At 36.9% G+C, this 21,736-nt stretch overlaps 1 protein-coding gene across 1 annotated transcript in view; it reads left to right on the top strand.

The window, feature by feature from the left end:
- Nucleotides 1–7,518, top strand: part of chrna11 (cholinergic receptor, nicotinic, alpha 11) — a 64,093-nt gene extending 56,575 nt beyond the window's left edge. The window contains exon 10 of the mRNA XM_056479897.1: nt 6,239–7,518. Coding sequence (XP_056335872.1) covers nt 6,239–7,021 — 783 coding nt within the window. The 3' untranslated portion in view covers nt 7,022–7,518. The remainder of the gene's footprint in view (nt 1–6,238) is intronic.
- The last annotated feature ends 14,218 nt before the right edge of the window (nt 7,519–21,736 follow it).

Below are 21,736 nucleotides of genomic sequence, written 5' to 3'. Positions count from 1 at the left end.
TTTTCAACCAGTCCCCTCTGTAATTTGCTGCTAAAATAAAAATTGTAGCATAAAAAAACACTCTAATTCAAGTTGAAGTTCCCTTTAACTCAAAAATTGTGGCATAAAATGAAGATCTTTGTGGCAAAATCTTTTCTCTAAATTTGTGGCAATATTTGTGGATTTTCTTGTGTTGTTTTGCTGTGATTATGTACTAATTTACACATCTTAGTTATTACATTTTATTAGGGCTCTCTGAGACTAAAGATGCTCTTAGTCAGCCAATAGTCGACTAATTGCCTGTTTATTAAGTTAATTGTATAACTTTAAATTATAGAAGTGGTTTGCGTGATTCGAAAGATCCACCCCTCACTGACAAAGGTCCAGAAATTGTCCTATAGATAAGCTCATTTGTCCTGTTTTTACTGCTATGCCATCATAAATTGTGAAAATAACCATTCGAAAAAGGTTTTAAGACCAAGCAGAATCCTCTGTCAGCTGTTGTTTCGCTGTGACTTCGGCTAATCAGCTAAAAATTGTTAATACAGCTAAAAATAATGTCACTAAAATGCGGTATTTAAATCTAATAATTAAATAGAAAATGGAGTAAATAAATGCAAAAAGGTCCAGTATTTGAGACAAAAGAACCACTGCTTTCACCAGGTTGGCTACAGGCTGAAAGCTTTTAATTTCGCCATTTGCTTGATTTTGGGTTAAATTCTGCGATCACAGAATCACAAAATCTGGAGGAACTGCTCAACACAACATCTGCCTGTTTTGCTGTTCATTATAAGTCATTGAAATTCAGCCTTTTAGTCAGTAAAAGTCAGGCAACAGTCATTGAATTTGACATTTGGCTTGCAACCCTGCAAGCAAACATGTACGCTTTTTCCCCCCACTTTAAATAAGCAGCAATGTCGCCCTTGACAGGTGCGCCGAAAGCACTAATTTACTTATTCGATGATGATAGAGATAAAGCCAACAGAAGGCGACTAAATGAGTAAATAGGATGCAGATGGATATGGATCTGCGATCTGTCCACGCTGATGAATGACCATATTTAGGCATTCTGCAAGCCAATTAGCAGCTCAGCTGATGTGCCCCGGTACCGCTGATCGAAGCCTGCTCGCTCGCAAAGCCAAATGCAACAGCAAGAGGAAGTTGACAGACGTATTTACTCAAAGAGGGAATCAATTCTGTGTTGCTGATGGATTTGTGTTTTACTGTATGGAAAATGAGAGTGGTCTCAAATGACAAAATACAGTAATTGTCGACCATTTGGTGTCAGTCAGAGTATTTTATATTCTGCATTTATGCTTTAAAAGAAACGTAAAAATGTTGTTTTCAAATAGTATTGCAAATTACAATTTAATATTTGTTTAAAAATATATATATTTATATATTTTAATAGTATATTTATTTTAAAATAAGGCGCGATTTTAGCATCGATGTAGCAATAATCACAAAGCATGAAGTTCAATCTTGAGTTGGAATTATTGTTGACTGTGCTGTTAAAAAAAAAATTATATATATACAGTTGCAATCAGAATTATTAGGCCTCCTTTGAATTTTTTTCTTTTTTAAATATTTCCCAAATGATGTTTATCAGAGCAAGGAAATTTTCTCTTCTGGAGAAAGTCTTATTTGTTTTATATCGGCTAGAATAAAAGCAGTTTTAATTTTTTAAAAAACATTTTAAGGTCAAAATTATTAGCCCCTTTAAGCTATTTTTTTTCGATAGTCTACAGTACAAACCATCGTTATACAATAAGCCTTTAAATGTCACGTTAAGCTGAATACTAGTGTCTTGAAAAATATCTAGTAATATTCTGTTCTGTCATCATGGCAAAGATAAAAGAAATCAGTTACTAGAAATGAGTTATTAAAACTATTATGTTTAGAAATGTGTTGAAATGAAATAATTTCTCTCCGTTAAACAGAAATTGGGGATAAAAATTAAACGAGGGTGAATAATTCAGGGGGTTTAATAATTTTGATTGCAACTGTATTAACAGTTTCCGTATTTTATGAAGTATTTTTCATCCCAATCATCCCAGTTAATGTCAATTGAATGACTTATTTCCAAATAGAGCTATTTAAGCCATCTGGTGAAATTGTATTCATATTACAAAATATAGTGTAGAAAAAAAGATAGCACTGTCAGATTATTCCAATATCCCGCAGCCCGATTTTTAAATGTAATTTATTCATGTGACACAAAGCTGAATTTACAAGCATTTTTACTGTAGACTTTGTGATTCTAAAATTATTCTTACATGCTGATTTGATGCTGTTGTTCTGCTTCATATTTTTGTGGAAACCATGAAATATATATATTTTTCATATATTTGCTGTTGAGAATTGCATTATAGGACCTTGATCTCTGCTCTGTTGACTCTACAGTTTAACAAAATCACTTTAATTTACATTTTAGTAGTTTGATATAATATAATATAAAATAATATAATATAAAATAATATAATATAATATAATATAATATAATATAATATAATATAATATAAAATAATATAATATAATATAATATAATATAATATAATATAATATAATATAATATAAAATAATATAATATAATATAATATAATATAATATAATATAATATAATATAATATAATATAATATAATATAATAATATAGGGAGAAATAAGTCTGTAAAATATCAGAAAAATACTGGCAGATAATTAGAAGGTTTTTTGTACCATGACATACAACACCAACACATACAATATATCACTTTAAACTAATAAAAAAGTGAATAAAGTCACTTTTTTCAAACTCAAGTTTAAAAGTTGTTGGAATAAAGATCAAGCTCCCATAATGCAAATCGAAAGCATAAATAAATGGAGAACAATATAATAAAACATGAAAAACTGCTAATTTACAGATTTTTTTTTTCGCAGTGCAGGATCCACAGTTCAGAACACATGCGATCACTGCAGAATTGAACCACAACAGTGTGAAAGTTTATCAATTGCATCTGTTTTTAAGGCCTGTGACTGTGTGAACAAACAAAGACACCATGATAGACTCCTATAAAACCACAAAGCGATGTTATTTTCACTTTTATCTTTGATCTGTTGTATCTATCTATGATTGTGGTTTGTTTGTTATATTTTATGCATGATTCAGTCCCCAACAGAATCATCCCAGTCAATCTAAATTGAATGACTTATTTCCAAATAGAGCTATTTAAACCATGTGGTGAAATTGTATTCATATTACAAAATATAGTTTAGAAAAAAAGATAGCACTGTCAGATTATTCCAATATCCCACAGCCCTATTTTAAAATGTAATTTATTCATGTGACACAAAGCTGAATTTACAAGCATTTTTACTGTAGACTTTGTGATTCTAAAATTATTCTTACATGCTGATTTGATGCTGTTGTTCTGCTTCATATTTTTGTGGAACTATGAAATATATATATTGTTTCAGGACTCTTTTAAGGATAGAAAGTTATCATTTGAATGAGCCATTGCTATTTCTTTCCAAAAAAGATATAAAAACACCATAGGGCCCCCAAAGTGGTTGCTATAGAATAAAAAAAGCTCATTTAGTGGATTTTCTATGGATTTTCTGCCATCAGATAGAAATTGTATGGCTCATTGCTTAGGAAAGTAATAGCACATCTTAGCCACATGATTTGATGATTATTACTGAAAGTTGGAGGTTTATTTAATCCCTTATGCAAGGTAAGAGCTATAATAAAAGTGATGTGCTTGCCTTAGCACAATGTCCTGTCCTGGGATCAGCTTTTTGAAATCATGTTTGACACGTGCAGTCATTGAAACATGTCTTCCCAGAACCAGGACTCAAAGTAGCTTGATAAAAATCCTCTTTCTCTGAGCAACCTGGAGAAAGTAATGATTGCGTAACAGCAGTGGTATTTATCTTATTATCTCAAAAAAGTGATAGAGAGTGCTACCAATAGTCATCTTGAGTGTCACCGGAGCTCTCTTTTGCTGTTGTAGCTCATCTTTTTCAAGGTTTGTTCGGAGATGCTCATCTGCAGACCTTAAGGTACTTTTCCAATGCATGATATGGTGTGCTTTGGTTTGGTGTGGCTCATTTTTAGGAGCTTTTCCACCTAGTACCTGGTACTTTGGAAGTATCACCTCATGTAAGGCTCAAAGCAAGCCGTACTGTTACCAAACCATGATGTATACACACTGCTGATCAATAAAATCACTACCAGCAACATAGGATTTGCGACACGACACACCAAATCCACTATTTTTAAATAGGCCGCAGCAGCCCTTTTCTCCAGAACAATGTCCTGTCCTGGGATCAGCTTTTTGAAATCATGTTTGACATGTGCAGTTATTGAAACGTCCTCCCAGAACCAGGACTCAAAGTAGCTTAATGAAAATCCTCTTTCTCCGAGCAACCTGGAGAAAGTAATGCTTACATAACAGCAGTGGTATTTATCTTATGATCTCAAAAAGTGATAGAGATACAGTTCAGACGAAGAAGAGTAAGGTAGGGTAGATGCTAATCAAAGAAAAAGATGTTGTTGTGATGTTTGTCAAACACTCAAAGGAGTTTGAACTTAAATGTATGAAAGAAGCTATGAAAGAAACATATTCACATCTGTCTAGAGTGTTTTAGTAATGCCTGTTGTTTCATTATATGCTATTTGGCCGCTTTATTAGGTGCTAATACCTGGTTGGCACAGATTCTGCATGGTGCTGGAAGCATTCTTCCAGAGATTTTGCCCAATATTGACGTGATAGCACTATGCATATGCTGTTTATTTGAAAGATGAGTTTTTTCTGGCAAGAAAATCTGCCCATTGCACCAACGCCAGCAGCCTGAAACATTGATAAAAGGCAGGATGGATACATGCTTTTCATGTTTTCTATGCCAAATTCTGACCTTCCATCTAAATATTGCAACAAAGATGTAAACTAGCACATTGCTAAGTGGTGTATCAGTTTCAAATGCCTACCTAGGGAGGTGTTCCAGGCATGTCTCACCGGGAAGAGGCCTCGGGGAGACCCCAGGACACGCTGGAGGGACTCTGTCTCTCAGCTGGCCTGGGGACACCTTGGAGAAGCTGGAGGCTCTCTCCTGAGACTGCTGCCCCTCAACCCAGCCTCAATCAGCGGAAGAAAGTAAAATATAAAAAAAATTAGATGTAAACTAATCAGTTTTGATGAGTTCGTGTAAAGAAGAGCCTAAATTTCCTGCTCTTAGTCATTAGGATTGCTCTTTTGCTGTTGTAGCTCATCTTTTTCAAGGTTTGTTCTGAGATGCTCATCTGCAGACCATAAGGTGCTTTTTCAATGCACGGTTTTTGCGACAAGAGACACCAAATCCACTATATTTAAATAATCCACAGCAGCACTTTCTCAACACCATTTCATTGGTAGCACTATTTGTTGTGGGTTTGTTTGTTGCAGGTTGGTTTTTATCACATTTATGATAATGGCACAGGTGTAGAGCAAAATATGTTTTTAGATGCCAAAGAACTACCTAGTTGCTTAAACTGCATTTTTTTTTGAGAATTATAGCAGTGCCAACCTCACTAGTTATACATTTTGCCATGCTTTATGTCTCTCCTTGGCCAGGAATGAGGCAGTGCAACACTGTATTTCCAGCTTGTCACCTCTTTATCTCTTCCTGCATCATAGTCCTCGCTGTCATATGTGCTGTTTTACAACTCCTTTTCTTCCAAAACTTTCCTTTTCTTCACTAGGCAGAGCTTGAAGAAAGACTAGAGGGAATTGTTTGCTTTATTTGTTGTGCGGACTGTGCTGTGTAATTGTTTGTTTAAAGTACGTGCAGAGCATGTACAATATGTGAACCTGGACTACAAAAACGGTCATAAGTATCAGGTTTTTTTAAATTGAAATTTGTACATCATCTGAAAGCTGAACAAATTAGCTTTTTATGAATGTATGATTTGTTACGAGCACATTTGGCCAGGAGCCAACTATTTCAAAATCTTGAATCTGAGGGTTTAATTAAATCAGAATGCTGAGAAAATCACCTTTAAAGCTGTCTTAATGAAGTGCTTGGCAATGCATGTTACTAAATCAAAAATCCATCCATCCATCCATATATCAGATCCATCAAATCTATCCATCCATCCATCCAATCCAATCCATCTGTTCATCCATCCATCCATCCATCCATCCATCCATCCATCCCAATCCAATGCAATCCAATGCTTATATTCCTACATTTACATAAATTATTCTCTTACAATTCTCCCCTCTTCATCTGCCTTTTCTTAGGTTCAGCTAGTCTTGCTCCAGTGGGTGGCCTGGTTTTTGCGAATGAAACGTCCTGGTGAAAGCGAAGACCCCGAGCGACCTCCTTGTGCCCCCCACTTACGTCGTTGCTCTTCAGGTTCCCAGAGTGGCAGCCTCCCAAACGCACCCGGCTCTGCCTCTGCAGACCTCCACCACCACCACATCTCCTCTACGCTCCATCCCCTGCACCCCCAGAGCCTCCTTCAAGCCGCTGCTGCCGCTGGCCACACACACCATCTTCACAACCAGACTAACACTGCCAACAACAATGGCAACCTGCTCTACATCGGATTCTCCAGTCTGGATGAAGCTTCGCCGCCAGCCTTGCTTGCCGATTCTGTGCAGAGGAACAGCATGTCGGGCGGCCCTCGTCCTACAGTAGTATCCCCTCCAGTGGTCGGCTCCAGTCCTCCACCTCACCTGCCCTCTCAGTTCTGCAGTCCTCCACCACCTCCTACGCCCAATCTGGAGGCCACGGGTTGTCCGAGTACAGTGTCCGGTGGTGGTGGAGGTTGCTCCTGCTCGGGAACCAGTGGTGGAGGCGATCCCCAACTTCAGGCTATTTTAGAAGAAGTCCGCTATGTTGCTGACAGGTTTCGTGGACAGGATGAGAATGAGAGCGTGACCGAACAGTGGAAGTTTGCTGCAGCTGTTATCGACCGACTTTGTCTGGTGGCGTTCAGTGTTTTCAATATCATTTGCACCATCTCCATTCTGATGTCCGCACCAAACTTTGTGGAGGCAGTTTCCAAGGACTTCATCTGAGCGGTTTGTCGGAGTACGTACGCATTTGGGTTTGACTGTAAATGGGAAGTGTTCATCTCCCTAAAACAGTGAGCTTTTTTTCCAAGACTGTGATTGGAATAATGCAAGATCCTGGGGTCTGGATCAAGAACCCTTCTGATTGGCTGGACATTTAGGAGGCCGCCGAGATATCTCAAACTGAACTGTGATGCTGAATGAACGCTAAAGACCTTCACCGATAGGTGTTTGTAAATGATGGTGTTGGTTTGCTATATGGTAAAATGTTCAGCTACGGAATGAATGAAAAACTAAACCTAAAAAAAAGAGAAAACGCAGATTAATGACCTTTTTACTGTGTCAAACGCCTCATAACCCGACATGAACCTCTGAGGAATGACCAGTGATGTTACTTAAACTTGTGTGACATTGTACATCTAACATCTAGCACAGTGCAAACCTTCTCTAAGATGTCAAAATAATATATTTTGTTAATGTTCATCATCTACGGGTAGGCGAGAAGAGAGAGAGAGAGGGAGAGGGAGGGAGGGAAAGAACAAAAGAGACGGAGAGAAATATTGATAATAGTGGCTGACGTGAGGTAAGTGGCTGGTATGAACCCAGATCAAAAACGCTTCTCTCAAAAGATGAAAAAAGGCGCTTGTTTCAAGGACAGATAGGAGAAGTTGGGGAATGGCTGGAGGCTTTGAGTGGTTCAGATAATGGAGAGATAAAGGAGGAGTGAAAGATGGAATACCCTCCTGACGTGGACAGAGATGTAGACCGATGGAGAGATTAGGGCCTTGCAGGAAGACCAGGCAAGAGCAGAACAAGGGTAATGAAAGACAAAATGAGACAGAGTGTATCAGAGAAAGAGACACAGTCAGCGCAACGCCAAAAAAGGATGGGCTGAAGAAGTGGATCAGACAAGTGGATAAGAAAATGAAAGAGTAATAGGGGAATTAGAGAGGGATGGACAGAAACAGACGGAGAAGCCGATCGGGGGGTATGTGAGACTCAGCAACATTTACTGGCAACAGAAAGAATGGCTACGCAGCTGGAGCGAAATAGCGCATCAAGCCCCTAAAAAAAGCCAAACAGTGAGCGCATCTGTCACAAAACAGAAAAAAACATACTGCAGAAGGGAAGCGGGGAGAGAGTGTGGGAAGAAAAGAGTAATAATCCCCTGAGACACACTGGAGAAATGGCACAAAGACAGTGGAGACACGGATAGAATCTTATATCTCTTTTTCTCTCCCTGTGAAATGACAGACAGCGTGAGGTGTTCTCAAACTGCAGAGATCATCTTCTGCATCTCTAAGTAGGAGCAGAGTCACAACCAGAGAAACTGTGCCCTGATTCTCTACTGTCACTACATGAGCAAGCGTATATCAGGTAAATCTCTCATCCCCGCTCTCTCGTTTCCACTTATGGGTACAGTGTCCTCCAAATGTTTGGGAATACCTTGGGTATAAGTGGGGTTTTACATAATGTCAGCATATATTTTGATTGATGGATTTGAATTGACGTTTAGGTAATCAATTATTAATGAACTCAGAACATTCTCTGTTTTTGAATTTCTCTTCTGTTGGGCTGCATCCAAAACCGGCTACTTCTCGAGTAGGTACTACATTTGAATTTGAGATTGCTATACCAGTGGTCCCCAACTGTTTTATCACTGCTGGTCGGTCGATGCTTTACAATTTTACCACGGCCCAGGGAGTGAGGGGGGATTAGCGTGTACTTAGATTGCTAGGCAACCTTCAACAATTTTCTTAAGAGGATGACAAGCTGACATTGCTGCAATTCCGATACAAGTTTCATTTATGGAGAAAATTACAAAGCACTGCAGTGTTTGGTTGTTCTGTGTTTGTCTGATATAATTAGTCTACCGAAATGTGTGTTTTCCATACAAAGTATAAAGCTGACCTGCCAGTTCTTGTCAGGTGACTTGCGGTGCTCTCGCAAAATTCTAAGAAGTTGAGATATTTTCAATTGGGTGCCCCTAAGGCCGCTGTCATTTGTGATCTCCAGCAGTTGATCTGCTTGCACAGACATGCTAGATTCACCTGATTTGTTGACAATTGGGTTGCAGATCCATTTCTTGGCAGTTCAGAGGTTTCACTGGGCCTTCTCCTTTTCCTAAAGAATCGTTCAGACTCATAAAATAAATAAAACTGAAATATTAGTGATTTCTTTTGCAGCCCGGTACCAATTAATCCACGGACCGGTACCGGCCCAGGGTTTGGCGACCAGTGTATTACATGACCATTAGAAAAGTACATTCTATATAGCATGAATGTGAGTGGTTTGAATGCAACTTGCATGTATTACATCTGTTATTTGTCATTATCATGTGACCTTCCTGCGCCAGTTGCGTTGTTTCACTACCATTCATGAATTTTCTCGCAGTACATCATGGGATAGCGTTGCGTCCATCGGATACACACTTCAGTATCTCGCCAGAAATAGTATAGTAGGTCACCCATGTACTTCTCGCTTACTGTTTTTCCAATACTATGAGTTCAGACATACTACTTAGCTCACATACTGTTTTAGCTTACTATACAGTATGGAAGTATGTGATTTTTCCATACAAAACATGAAGCTGACTATGTGACTCGTGGTGCGCTCGCAGAACTCTAAGAAAAAAAGTTGAGTTGTTTTCAACTGAGTGCACCTGGAAGGCATGAGCGCGTCACTTCCAAGCCATGCGCCTCCATTGGAAAAACGAACTTGTGCAAAAATGTGCAAATGTGAACATCACCCGTGATGTGTGAATGGCCCCTAAGGCCGTTGTCATTTGAAATCTCCAGCAGTTAATCTGCTTGCACAGACATGCTGGATGCACCTGATTTGTTGACAAATAAGTTGTGGATCCATTCCTTGGCAGTTTGGTGGTCCTTTACTGGGCCTTCTCCCCATCCCAAAGAAACTTTCCAAAGACATTTGTTTCTTAGTCATTTTGCTAGCTTGTGGGTTAAATTCTGGTGCTCAAGTGACTGAGATGTAACTGAGAGAATATTGTCATTTTTCAAAATTAAAGACTTTTGAAGAGTAAAAGATCACTCAGACTCAGATAATAAATAAAACTGAAATAATTAGTGATTTCTTTTTCAGCCCGGTACCAATTAATCCACAGACCGGTACTGGCCCGGGAGTTGGGGACCTCCCATTGATGATCACTTTCACGTGGCATCATGGGATAGCATAGCGTCCATCGGGTGCACAATTCAGAATCTCGCTGGAAGTAGTATAGTAGGTCATCCGGTTACTATTTTCTTGCATACTGTTTTTCCAATAGTATGAATTCAGACATACTATTCAGCTTGCATACTGTTTTTAGGGTACTATGTAGTATGGAAGTATGTGATTTCAGATGCAGCCTTGATCTTCAAATCAGTCAGTAAAGCTATGAAAGTGTGACAACCCTTTAATCTAGAGAAAATAAACCTATCGCAGTTTAATACAAAAATCAGGCTCACTGTGGGACTGTTACCATTAAATATTTACATTATTATGTAATCTTAATTTTCAGTGTTCAGCAATAAATGCAAGTTACTTCATTATTTAAAGGAATAGCCCATTTGAGAGGACTAACCTATTTGAGTTTCTTTTGTCGGACACAAAAGGAGATATTTTGGAAAATGCTGGTTGCTGGTACACACTGACCTTCCATAGTAATTTTTGTTTCCTACTATGAAAGTCGATGCATTCCAGCATTCTTTAAAATATATAAAAAAAAGAACTCATGAGGATTTAAAATCATATATATATATATATATATATATATATATATATATATATATATATATATATATATATATATATATATATATATATATATATATATATATATTAATAAATTGAGGTAATTTTAATTTTTGGGCAAACTATCCCATTTTAATTGTATATTACTTACTCAAAAAGAAGTGATTTACTCAGAATTTGCCTAAAACTCCACTTTGAACCTTTGGGACTGTTCACCCAGAATGTGTTTTTGAATTATGCTGTGCTGTTTTTCCACTGCTGTTTTATGTAAGGATGCAAGGTATTAAAAGTTTTCAATAACATTACACTGAATTCAGGTCGCATTTAAAAAATGCATTTACTTTGGTATGCCTTTGAACATTTGAAGGGCACTGTATCTAGGTTTCAATAAAGCGAAAAGAATATTAACATTAGTTATAGTGGAGATTAAAAAAATCTATTTATGTATGTATGTATGTTTTTTAGAAATAATGTAATTTCAATGTTCTAATTCTAATGCCATTTTAGTTTTGCCTGTACTTTACAAGTGGAACAGTGTTTTACAAAATAACCAAGGGATTTTGACAACAAAACTCTCTATTTTGTGGAAAGCATCAAAGTTAGAGAGTACCAATGACTGTAGCACGAAGACAGATTACAACAACATTTCTAAAGGTTACAAATGTCAAAAATAAATAGGAAGTGATCAGGCTGTTTTCTCACGTTAAATGATTTCAGCACATCTGCAGCCAAAATCTAGTCTCTTTTCCTCTGTTTTGTGCTGAACTGTGAGCAATTCCAGCTGTAGTGTTAAGCTGATTGCCCATTGAGAGTCTCAGCATTATTCTGTCCTCTCATGCTTTTGTCTTTCATGGCTGAAAGGGTCGTCCCTTTGGTCTTCTTCTGGACAATCTGCTTACAATGTGGGTTCATATGTGAAAATTAGGCAGCCAGTTAAATAGGGTTTGTCAGATTATTAAGGGAATTACGGTGCAGATTAACACCAATTTATGGGAGGAATCTGGCAGTCTTTATTAATTTTAATCAGTGTTGTTTTCAAAATATAAATTGTTTTTATACAGTACAACATCATTTATGTAACTCATGAAACATTCAAAACAACTTCAAATTAGTTGAGGAAATTGTAGGTTGTTCTTTAATTTTGATCTCCACTGTAAACTAAGCTTCAATCATGTTAGTACTTCGATATTTATTTACAGGAGGGTGGGAGAACTTCTTGGCACCAAATGGAAAAGGGATTATTTCCAAAAACATTTCTGTCATTTGTTTGTGCTAACAGTCAGTCCCATCCCTAATTCAGACACTACAATTAAAGCTGAAGTCATGGTAGACTTTTGAGAATGGAATATTCTTACTAAAACAGTGACTCAGCTTTTTACCTGAGACCGTTGGTGCATCTGAAACCACATATTGCAGTAGGTACAACGTTTGAGTTGGAGTATATTTGAAGACCGTTCTATAAAGTGTAAGTTTGAGAATACTCCAAAAAATATTTTTGCTGCTTTTTCAAACTACTTAAAATCAGCTGAAACAGCAACAGTTTTGAGATGTCTATGGGGACAACTTAATTCTTTTATGTTTAATCCACTTAAAGTTGTAAGTTATGACAACATGAAGGAATTGTGTGGAACCCAGAATTTATTTACAGTGTACACTGCTGGGTTCCACACAATTTCTTTGTTGTCTTAACACAAATTGATTAAGTTAACATAATTTTTAATTTTTATTTGAAGAATTTTGTTGATTCAGTTCATTTTTAATATGTAATTTTAACAAGTACCAAAAATAATTTTTTGGAGTGTACACTGATAAAAATGATGGCTGCAAAACTGTTGCAAACTTTTTAATTGGGTTGAATTTAAACAAACAAATTAATTTGAGTAATGTTGAACTTGATTCGTTTGTTTAAACTCAGCCCAAATAAATTGTTTACAACCCCTTAACTTAAATTTTTTTCAGTAAATCCAAGGAATCATCTTTGAATCATTTTTTTCAGTGTAGTATGGATGAAAAGAAAGAATGAATACTGTTGTCTATTTATAAATCATCTCCCATAGCCTTGGGTGTCCATTAAATACACAAAGAATCATGACAGAAATAGTATGTAATTTGTCTATTTCTCGCCTACTTTTTAGTAGGTAAATACAGTGTTTTGGACTCAGTGTGTGATTGGAACAATGCAGGAACTCTTTTGATTGGCTATTGTCCTCTACGTTCATGGCCCATTTCTGCAGAGCCAACCAAATTAGAGCCAAAAAAATGATTATTTCCAAACAGGTTTCCTTAACAGTCATCATATACAGTATATATCATTAGCCGCATTTCCACTATCGGGCCAGTGCGAGCCAGGGCTTTAATCGGGCCAGGCCGGGCCAATAGCCCGGGAGGTTGAGAAATGAGGCCGAAATCATGTCGCGTTTCCACTGTCGGGCTAGTTGCTCGCAGCGCGTCACGCAAACACCGCCCCCAGAACGTCCCCCGAATCAAACATCACACAACCCGTCACACAACCCGCCCACTTCAGCGGGAACAAAAAACTCAAATTATAACCACAAACACAACCTGGCATCACTACGAGAGCTGGAAGATGGAGAACACCGAAGCGATTGCTTTTTTACTGTTTGTTTCCTCAGCCCAAATGTTCAGAAGAGCCCTGGTGTCCTCAACTGACCAGTACTGTCTGCTATCCATTTTTTCTTTTTCTTAGTGAGTTGATCAAGCGCGATAGCAAAACAAATGTAAGGGAAGAAAGCATCTTGTCTCCTCTTTACCTGACAGGAAAACTCCGCCTTTGTACGTAACCCCGCCCCGAAGCCCCAGTTGGCCCTCCTTGGCCCAAGGTATTCGGCGGGCCGAAAAAGGCCGGACGCTGGCCCCAAGGAAGCCCCGATTACGCCCCGGAAGTGATAGTGGAAACACGACTGGCCTTGGCTCGACCTGGCTCGCTCGCTTTAGGCGCGATAGTGGAAACGTGGCTATTGTTTGAAGAAACGGGTAACAATACCACATAGCGATACCATTAAAGCCACAGTCAAACTAGACTTTTGAACACGGCAAACTCTGTTTAATCTTAAAAAAAAAAAAAACACTACACAACATATATTTTTAGAAAATGTCAAGATATGCAATCTATTCCAAGAGTATGATCCTGGTTATTTCACGTTTACATTTTGTAAAGCGTTTTTGACACAGTAATGCTATGGCGCATGAATCTTCCATTGGTTGCAAGTCTTCAGTTGATACGAATTTGAGTTTGCTTCAACTTTAACATTGCATTTCCTGTCTAGCAAATTTGCATACATGCAGTAAGAATGGGAGTCAGTTGAGCAAAAGGTGTAGTGTGATGACCCCCTTAAACCAGTTTGGTTGTTTGATATGTAGCAAATCCAGTTCAACCCCCATGTTAGTAACACACAGCAGCCATTTCCAGTCATGTAAGTCCAGCTACTAAATAAGGAAGGACCAAAATTTCTTTAATTGTAGGTCAGTGTTCTGTTCAGACAACAAAGTAAATCTGAAATTGTGCTGCTTTAGCTTGTTTTTCAGATCCACTGCTCTGTATTCAATACCAATCAAACAGGAGATGCCTTTAAAAATGTGATTAACTGAGAGGCAGGAAGTCTAGCTGCTGTATCGACTGTTATGACTCCTCCGGTTCATTGGAAAGCACTGGAAGACGAGGTACGTGCTTGGGAGACCAGTTTTTAGTTATGCTAGTGGCATAGCATGTCTCACCGAGTTGTAAATAAAGTGTATTTTTTCCTTTGAAGTTTGTGCGGCTATAGTTGAGCTTGATAGAAAACAAGCCTATTGTGTTGTTGAATTAGAGTCTTGTTATGTGACTTGCTCAGCCTGTCAATTTACAGAAAAATAGGCCTGGAGCTGAAGGTGAAGCGTTCACAGCGAAGGTCTTTTTGCAGAGTAATTGCTCGTGGTTTTGTGCTGGATGGACTGTGTAGCGTTCACAATCTGCCTTTGGGGCTGGTGCATCTTTCAGGGGAATTTTTATGAGAATGGGATTTTTTTTCTGTTAAATATTTCTAGTGACAGCACATATGTGGTCCTTAAAAGCAGTTCTAGTTTTGGCAAGTACTACTTTATTGCTGAAGTCGTTAAAGCAATTAGTGGTTGTTATGTATTAATTAAAGTTCATCCGAAAAAAAATTCATCCGGTAGTATTCGCTGCCAAAAGATTGCTGCTCTTATGAAATGCCAGCCATCTCGTCTTAATGGGGGACCAAGCAAATTACTTTCAGATCTCTCCCTGTCTCTTTCTCTCTCTCTCTCTCTCTCTCTCTCTCTCTCTCTCTCTCTCTCTCTCTCTCTCTCTCTCTCTCTCTCTCTCTCTCTCTCAGATGCAGACACAAACCATTTCCCATCTTTGAATAAAAGTATTCTTTAATAATATGCCGTCTGTGCATCCTCATTTCATGGCTGGTTGTTTCCTTGAAAGCGACGGAAGATAAGAGTGGCAAATGTGACAGAGCTGATGGAGGGAGAGTATGGCAGTGCCTGAGTTTTACAGATATATCAATATATGTATAGTGAAACGGCTGATAGGATGTCTAAATCAGGGGTTTTGGAAGTGGGGTGCAGGGGACATGAGGAACACTAGAACTGCAATCAATTCCTTAAAATATCACTAATATTAATTAATATAAATGAACATTTGTGTACAAAAAAAGCAAACAAATAAATAACATTTATACAATTACACATGATTAAGCTAAATTCTAAAAAAAAAATTATTAAGATGTGATTACGATGTGGTGTGATTGGTCCCTGAAGTGTAAGATCACACTGGCGTGATTAGAACATTCAGAGCGCAAAAAATTTAATCTGATGATGCAGTGCTTGTCATAAATCACAATTTATCCATTTAAATAACATTTATTTTAGGTTTCAGACATTCAAATACACATAACCAATCAAAACATAACATTTAAGGATTGTAAAATATGGATGTCTGTGTCTATGCGATACTAATTATTTTTCAGTATGACTAGAAGATGCTCTTTGTTCACGTAAGATACACACTGTTTGTTACTAGAATATTTTCTTAATTCCTCTCCCAGATAAACAGATGCTTACCTACATGTATTTCGGAAGAAAATGATGAATAATCATGACGTAAATCCAGCAGATCAGGTCAGTGGTTGTTGCTATAAGGGATACAACTGCAATCGGAAGTTGACGAGAAGTATTTATATAAATTTTTAAATTGCGCAATAATTGTATTTTATCAGCGTCAACTTCAACTTAACCCAACTCTCATGGTAATGTAAAATATTATTTGTTGTACAGTGTCACAACAATTATGCTATATTGAAGTGAGTATCCTCACCCTTATCCCATCTAGACTTCACCGCACTGCAAGAGAGGGTTAAAATCATTCCCTCATAGCAAACAAACAGTGAGATAGTCATGGTTAAAAATATTGTGGCTGAAGCCGTCAAACTGACTTTAACAGAGAAGTTAATCCACCGAAAAAAAAAAAGTTTGTTTTGGTAATCTTCAATCAAAATCGAACAATTTGCTTATGGGTTTGGAGTGACTCTTATATTCGCACATAAATATATACACTAGATATCGCATATGGACCCTGAGCATGCGTCAGTAGCGCAGCCACATTTGTACAGTGCTCCCAGAGCAAATGTCCTTCAGCCGCACTAGTCAAGATTAAAGCCAATGTAAAGATGATGGACGTTAGCGCTGTGTATGGGTGTAGAAAGAAGCAAACAAAGAAAACAAAGCACAGAGACAGTGCTTTACATTTTTGTATGTTATGAACTTTCGTGCTCAACACGTATTGATGATAATACAGTCATTTACTGCACTGACCATAAGGCAAAGTAGCACCAATTCCCACTAAATACCAGGTTTATGCTACACTGTAAAAAATGGCTGTGATTTCAACTGTAAAAAACTGTAAAAATGTTACAGTACAAATCCGTAACCTGGTTAACGGTATGTCTCCTTAATATATACGGCGAATAACCGTAAATTGACTTTCCCAGAATTCCCTATATGGCACATCACTTTTTATGCTTTTTGCTGACATTACTATGGATCTTTTTAGCTGTTTCCCCATCAGTTATGTACATTAGAGATTTATGTTACATCTAATGTTGATAAACAATGTTTATTTCATGACTTTAATTTTATGCGTGTTACCATATTGGTGTTTAGTAGCTGTGTGAATGACACTGAGCACCTTCTATAGACAGATGCACTTTTCTGCTTGTGGGATTGTGATGAGCAGTGGTCATTGGTCATCACCACCTGCATATGGGTGCGCTAACGTGTCTAACTGTGTGACAAAAGATGTGTAGATGTTGGTAATTCAAAATACAGACATATTCCCTCTATAAATTAATAAAATTGTCCGATTTTGATTGAAGATTAACAAAACAAACGTTTTTTTTTTCCTTCGGTGGATTAGGTTGTGCATGCTAATTATTTACCAAAAAAAAAAAAAAATTACAATGTGCGCTAACAAAATAAATATTGTAAATATTGATTTCACACAGGCTTTAAGTAATGTCATTTCAAAAACAAAATGCAAATCATATACAATTTTATCATAAAGTATGAAAATAAATAAATATTTTTATACATAAAGTAAACATTTTCCGTGTAATCAGTTAGACACATTTGCAATCTATATATGTTACATTTTTTTAAGTTAGTGAATAATTATTTACAACAGATACCTAGTTTTTATTGGATTATTTCGGCCTTTATATTTTAGGATGGGAAGGGATGATCTTATTTGGCATCTAAAATCTCTAGAAAAAGTCTTTCAGTTAGCATTTATAAGATACGTCAATAGACAAAATTTACACAATCACAATACAAACTGCAAGAACTGAAGTATTAAGCAGTAGGTCAGTGTGCTATTTTGAGTCTTGGTACCATATAGTGAAGTAGATGAGGGATTGAAGCAGACCAACGGGACATCTAGATCTCTGAACAGACAGAGATGGAGAAATGCTGACGTGCGGCCCCGGCTGGACAGGGTTTTAATTGATCGCTCGTTCATGAAGGAGGGATGGAGGGGTGGAGGGAGAGTTAATGGTGGAGAGAGAGGCCAGCGTCTCAGCCTCCGAGGATTTATGAGGGAATGCACTCGCGCATCGCATACGCCACCAAAACTGCCTGAACAAACACTAGAAAACGGCACAAACAAAAACCACTACTAACCACAGTGACCCGCAATTCATTATGGGGTTATCATGTTTAAATGCATCTAGGGAATTACACACCTCTTATTTCAAACTGAGAGGTTTGGGTTAGGATATTTAAATTACCCCTAATTTGACATTTATTTATGAATTCAAGAGTTCCTACTTAAATATGCTTGGCGTTTAAAGCAGGTTTGGCATGCTGTCCCAGGAGAGAACCCTGAGCTCTGAGATATTTGAGCCCAGGGCTCCCGCCCAGTCAATAAGCATATCAGGAGATCCGAGATCAGGTAGGTCTCGAGAGCTCCCCCTTTAGAAAAGGGAGGAAAAGGAGGAGATGGGGTGGAAGGGCGAATTCTTCCAAACGAAGATAGAGCAGTAGGAAGAAAATTATCCATTTATAGTTAACTAGGATCACTCTGATTGGATTATTACTGATTACATTTGAGCGGCCAGTCGTGCTCAATCATATCACGTGCTCCTCTCGAAATTAGTTGATGAAACTTCACTTAATCAATGTTACAGAATTAAACCCCATTTAAATCTTGTTGTTGCTAAGGGAATTCAGCTAAAAAGATGTCATTTTCAACAAGAATCTCAAACTCCAGGCTGCCTCAGCTTTGGATTTCAGGTTATAATATTGTAAATAATGCTCAATTTTTATTCACAGGCTAATTGTTTTGCTTCATAAGACATGTTCAGCTACAAATCTTCCTTAATGTTCTACTGATAAAAAAAAAGGTCAGCAACATCTCGGATCATCTGAGGGTGAGTACTGTAAAATAACATTACATTTACTTTGAAGTTTATGTATGTATTGACTCCTTTGAATCATAAAAATACCATAATATGTTTACAGAAAAATTTAAGAAACATGCTAAGTGATAGAGGTGCACGATTCTGGCTAAAATGAGAATCACGATTTTTTTGCTTAAAATAAAGATCACGATTTTCTCACGATTCTATTGATGTAAAATAAAGGTTAAAATGAGTCAGCTATTATTATTGTTATTTCTCAATCATGGTAAAACAACAATAATAATATTAGGTCTATGTGTAGCTCTACTGTTGGTTAAAATGCTAAATTTTGTATAGACTTTGAATGGTGGACTTGAATAGACTTTAAATATGTCCTGGTTGTTAATTCACAGTAAAGTGATGACATCAGAATTATGAAGAGTTGTATTCTGAAGTTGAATTATTGTGTTTGAGACATGTGCTTGTCATTCGTCATTGACAACATTATTAGACCGTTTTTCACTGGTAAAATAAAACATTTGTCATTATCAGATTCCATCTTGCATTATATTCAACATTATACAGGCTAGAGTAGTTATACTGACCCAGTAAACATTTATTTTTAATGCACAACACTTTGTGTTTACTATGAAAGAAAAACATATTAAGCGCTTGCCATAATCATAACTCTTAAACGCGATATGATCATTTAAATAATGTGCGGTTTCACTTGCACTACCGACTGCGCTTATGGCTGCCGTCACTTTGAGGAACATGTGGAAGTCATACTATCGCTCTGTGCAACAAGCTGAACATTATTTACAACTTTATTATCTGTTATTCACCGCCTATGCAGGTTCTGTTCACTAAAAAAGACATCAATGGCGGATGCACACGTCCTCTCAGTAGTAAACAAATAGTGCGTCAGCTCACATGTCATTTCTCGGCTGCGAATACATCATTACATTAAGACAGAAATTAAATTTTTGGGTTAATTATACCTTATAAATACAATATGTGACACTTTTAACGCCATTTGACGGTGTCCTTGTTGCTGTGAAGACTTGTGCGTCCGCCTTCACGGTTCTCTCCTGACCTTAAAAATAGAATTGGCTGAACCTTAGGAAAGCTTGATCGAGATCGTGTGTAGAGATCGCGATCTTTGTTTGATTAATCGTGCAGCTCTACTCAGTGAACATAATTGTTTAACTGAAAAACAATGCTAAAGTCAGTTATTCCATGTCACATCTGTCTTTGTTTTGGTCTCTATAACCAGCCCACTGCCAGTTTACCCAATTATATTGGTTTGTAGAGTTATACAGGTTGCCTTGATTTTTTACATTAAGTCTCGAAGATTGCCTTAATGTATGTGGATGCAGCCAAAATTTGTGACCTCCGGAGGATAGTGGCAGCCTTCGGGAAAAAGAGTTGTAAAATTTAGATAAGCTGGCTTTTAAATTAGCAAATAATATTGATATAAAAATGTAAACGTAAGCTGAGCAGCTTACATTGTAAGGCTCCATCGTCAGGCACGCTCCTGTTGGTGTTGTCAATCTGGCAACCTGCATTGTCAAGTGAAGGGCTGTTGTGATGACAAAATCAAGTCCCCCCCCCCTCCCAGGAATGATCCTGTTTGTTCACTGGAGATATATTAGAAGGAATGTATAGCGCCTGTGAAATTATGTTCTAAATGATATAGTTTAATTGTCTTTAGATTTATATAGTTTAAAAGTCTTTTAATTGTGATTGATTGCAATTAACCCCCCAAAAGCAACGGAAGCCTCATTTAGAGCTACACATTCCTTTTAAAGAAAAATAAGGCATTTTCAGATGGAATGGCAAAACTGTGCTTAAAGACGACAACTACATATATATATATATATATATATATATATATATATATATATATATATATATATATATATATATATATATATATATACATACATATACATGCATAAACACACACACAGTTGAAGTCAGAATTATTAGCCCCCCATTGAATATTTTTTTTCTGTTTTAAATATTTCCCAAATAATGTTTAACAGAGCAAGGAAATTTTCACAGTATGTTTGATATTAATTTTTCTTCTAGAGAAAGTCTTATTTGTTTTATTTCGGCTAAAATAAAAGCAGTTTTGAATTTTTTATGAACCATTTTAAGGTCAAAATTATTAGCCCCCTTAAGCTATATATTTTTTCGATAGTGTACAGAACAAACCATCGTCATACAATAACTTGGCTAGTTAACCTTATTAACCTACTTAAGCCTTTAAATGTCACTTTAAGCTGTATAGAAGTGTCTTGAAAAAATATCTAGTAAAATATGATTTACTGTCATCATGGCAAAGATAAAATAAATCAGTTATTAGAAATGAGTTAAAACTATTATGTTTAGAAATGTGTTGAAGAAATCTTCTTTCAGTTAAACAGAAATTGGGGAAGAATTGGGGCTAATAATTCTGACTTCAACTGTATATATATTAAACTTAAAAAATATCAGCATTCAGTACATACTTTCAGTATTACCGTGTGCTTGAAATGAGCCGATCTAATCGTGTTTACATGAAATAATCCTGCTCCTGAGCAGGTTTGAGCTACCAGACCTGTTGCTATGACAACAACTCTCGGATGAGTTTTGAAGAATGAAACGATCCTAGATCATGTCAAATCGTCAATAATCAAATCCAGCTAATTGAGTAATCCACGTACAAAGAATGGACCCTTGGTCGGTTAAGCCCTAAAGCAGTAGAGCCGCAACACATACGATCTGCTATCTTATTCAAATGAATGCAAAATTATTTTTATTAGTCAAATAAAAATACGTTTTATTTATGTATATGTATATGTATATATATATATATATATATATATATATATATATATATATATATATATATATATATATATATATATATATTTAAACTTTGACAACAACTCTCAGATGAGTTTTGAGGAACGAAACGATCCTGGATAGTTTCAAATCGTCAATAACCAAATGCACTAACCGAGTAATCCACATACAAAGAACGGTGAAAAAAACAAAC

Source organism: Danio aesculapii, chromosome 19 (genome assembly GCF_903798145.1).
Source record: "Danio aesculapii chromosome 19, fDanAes4.1, whole genome shotgun sequence".
Lineage (NCBI taxonomy): Eukaryota > Metazoa > Chordata > Actinopteri > Cypriniformes > Danionidae > Danio > Danio aesculapii.
Note: the sequence above shows the minus strand (reverse complement) of the source record. Positions and strands in the feature narration are given on the sequence as shown.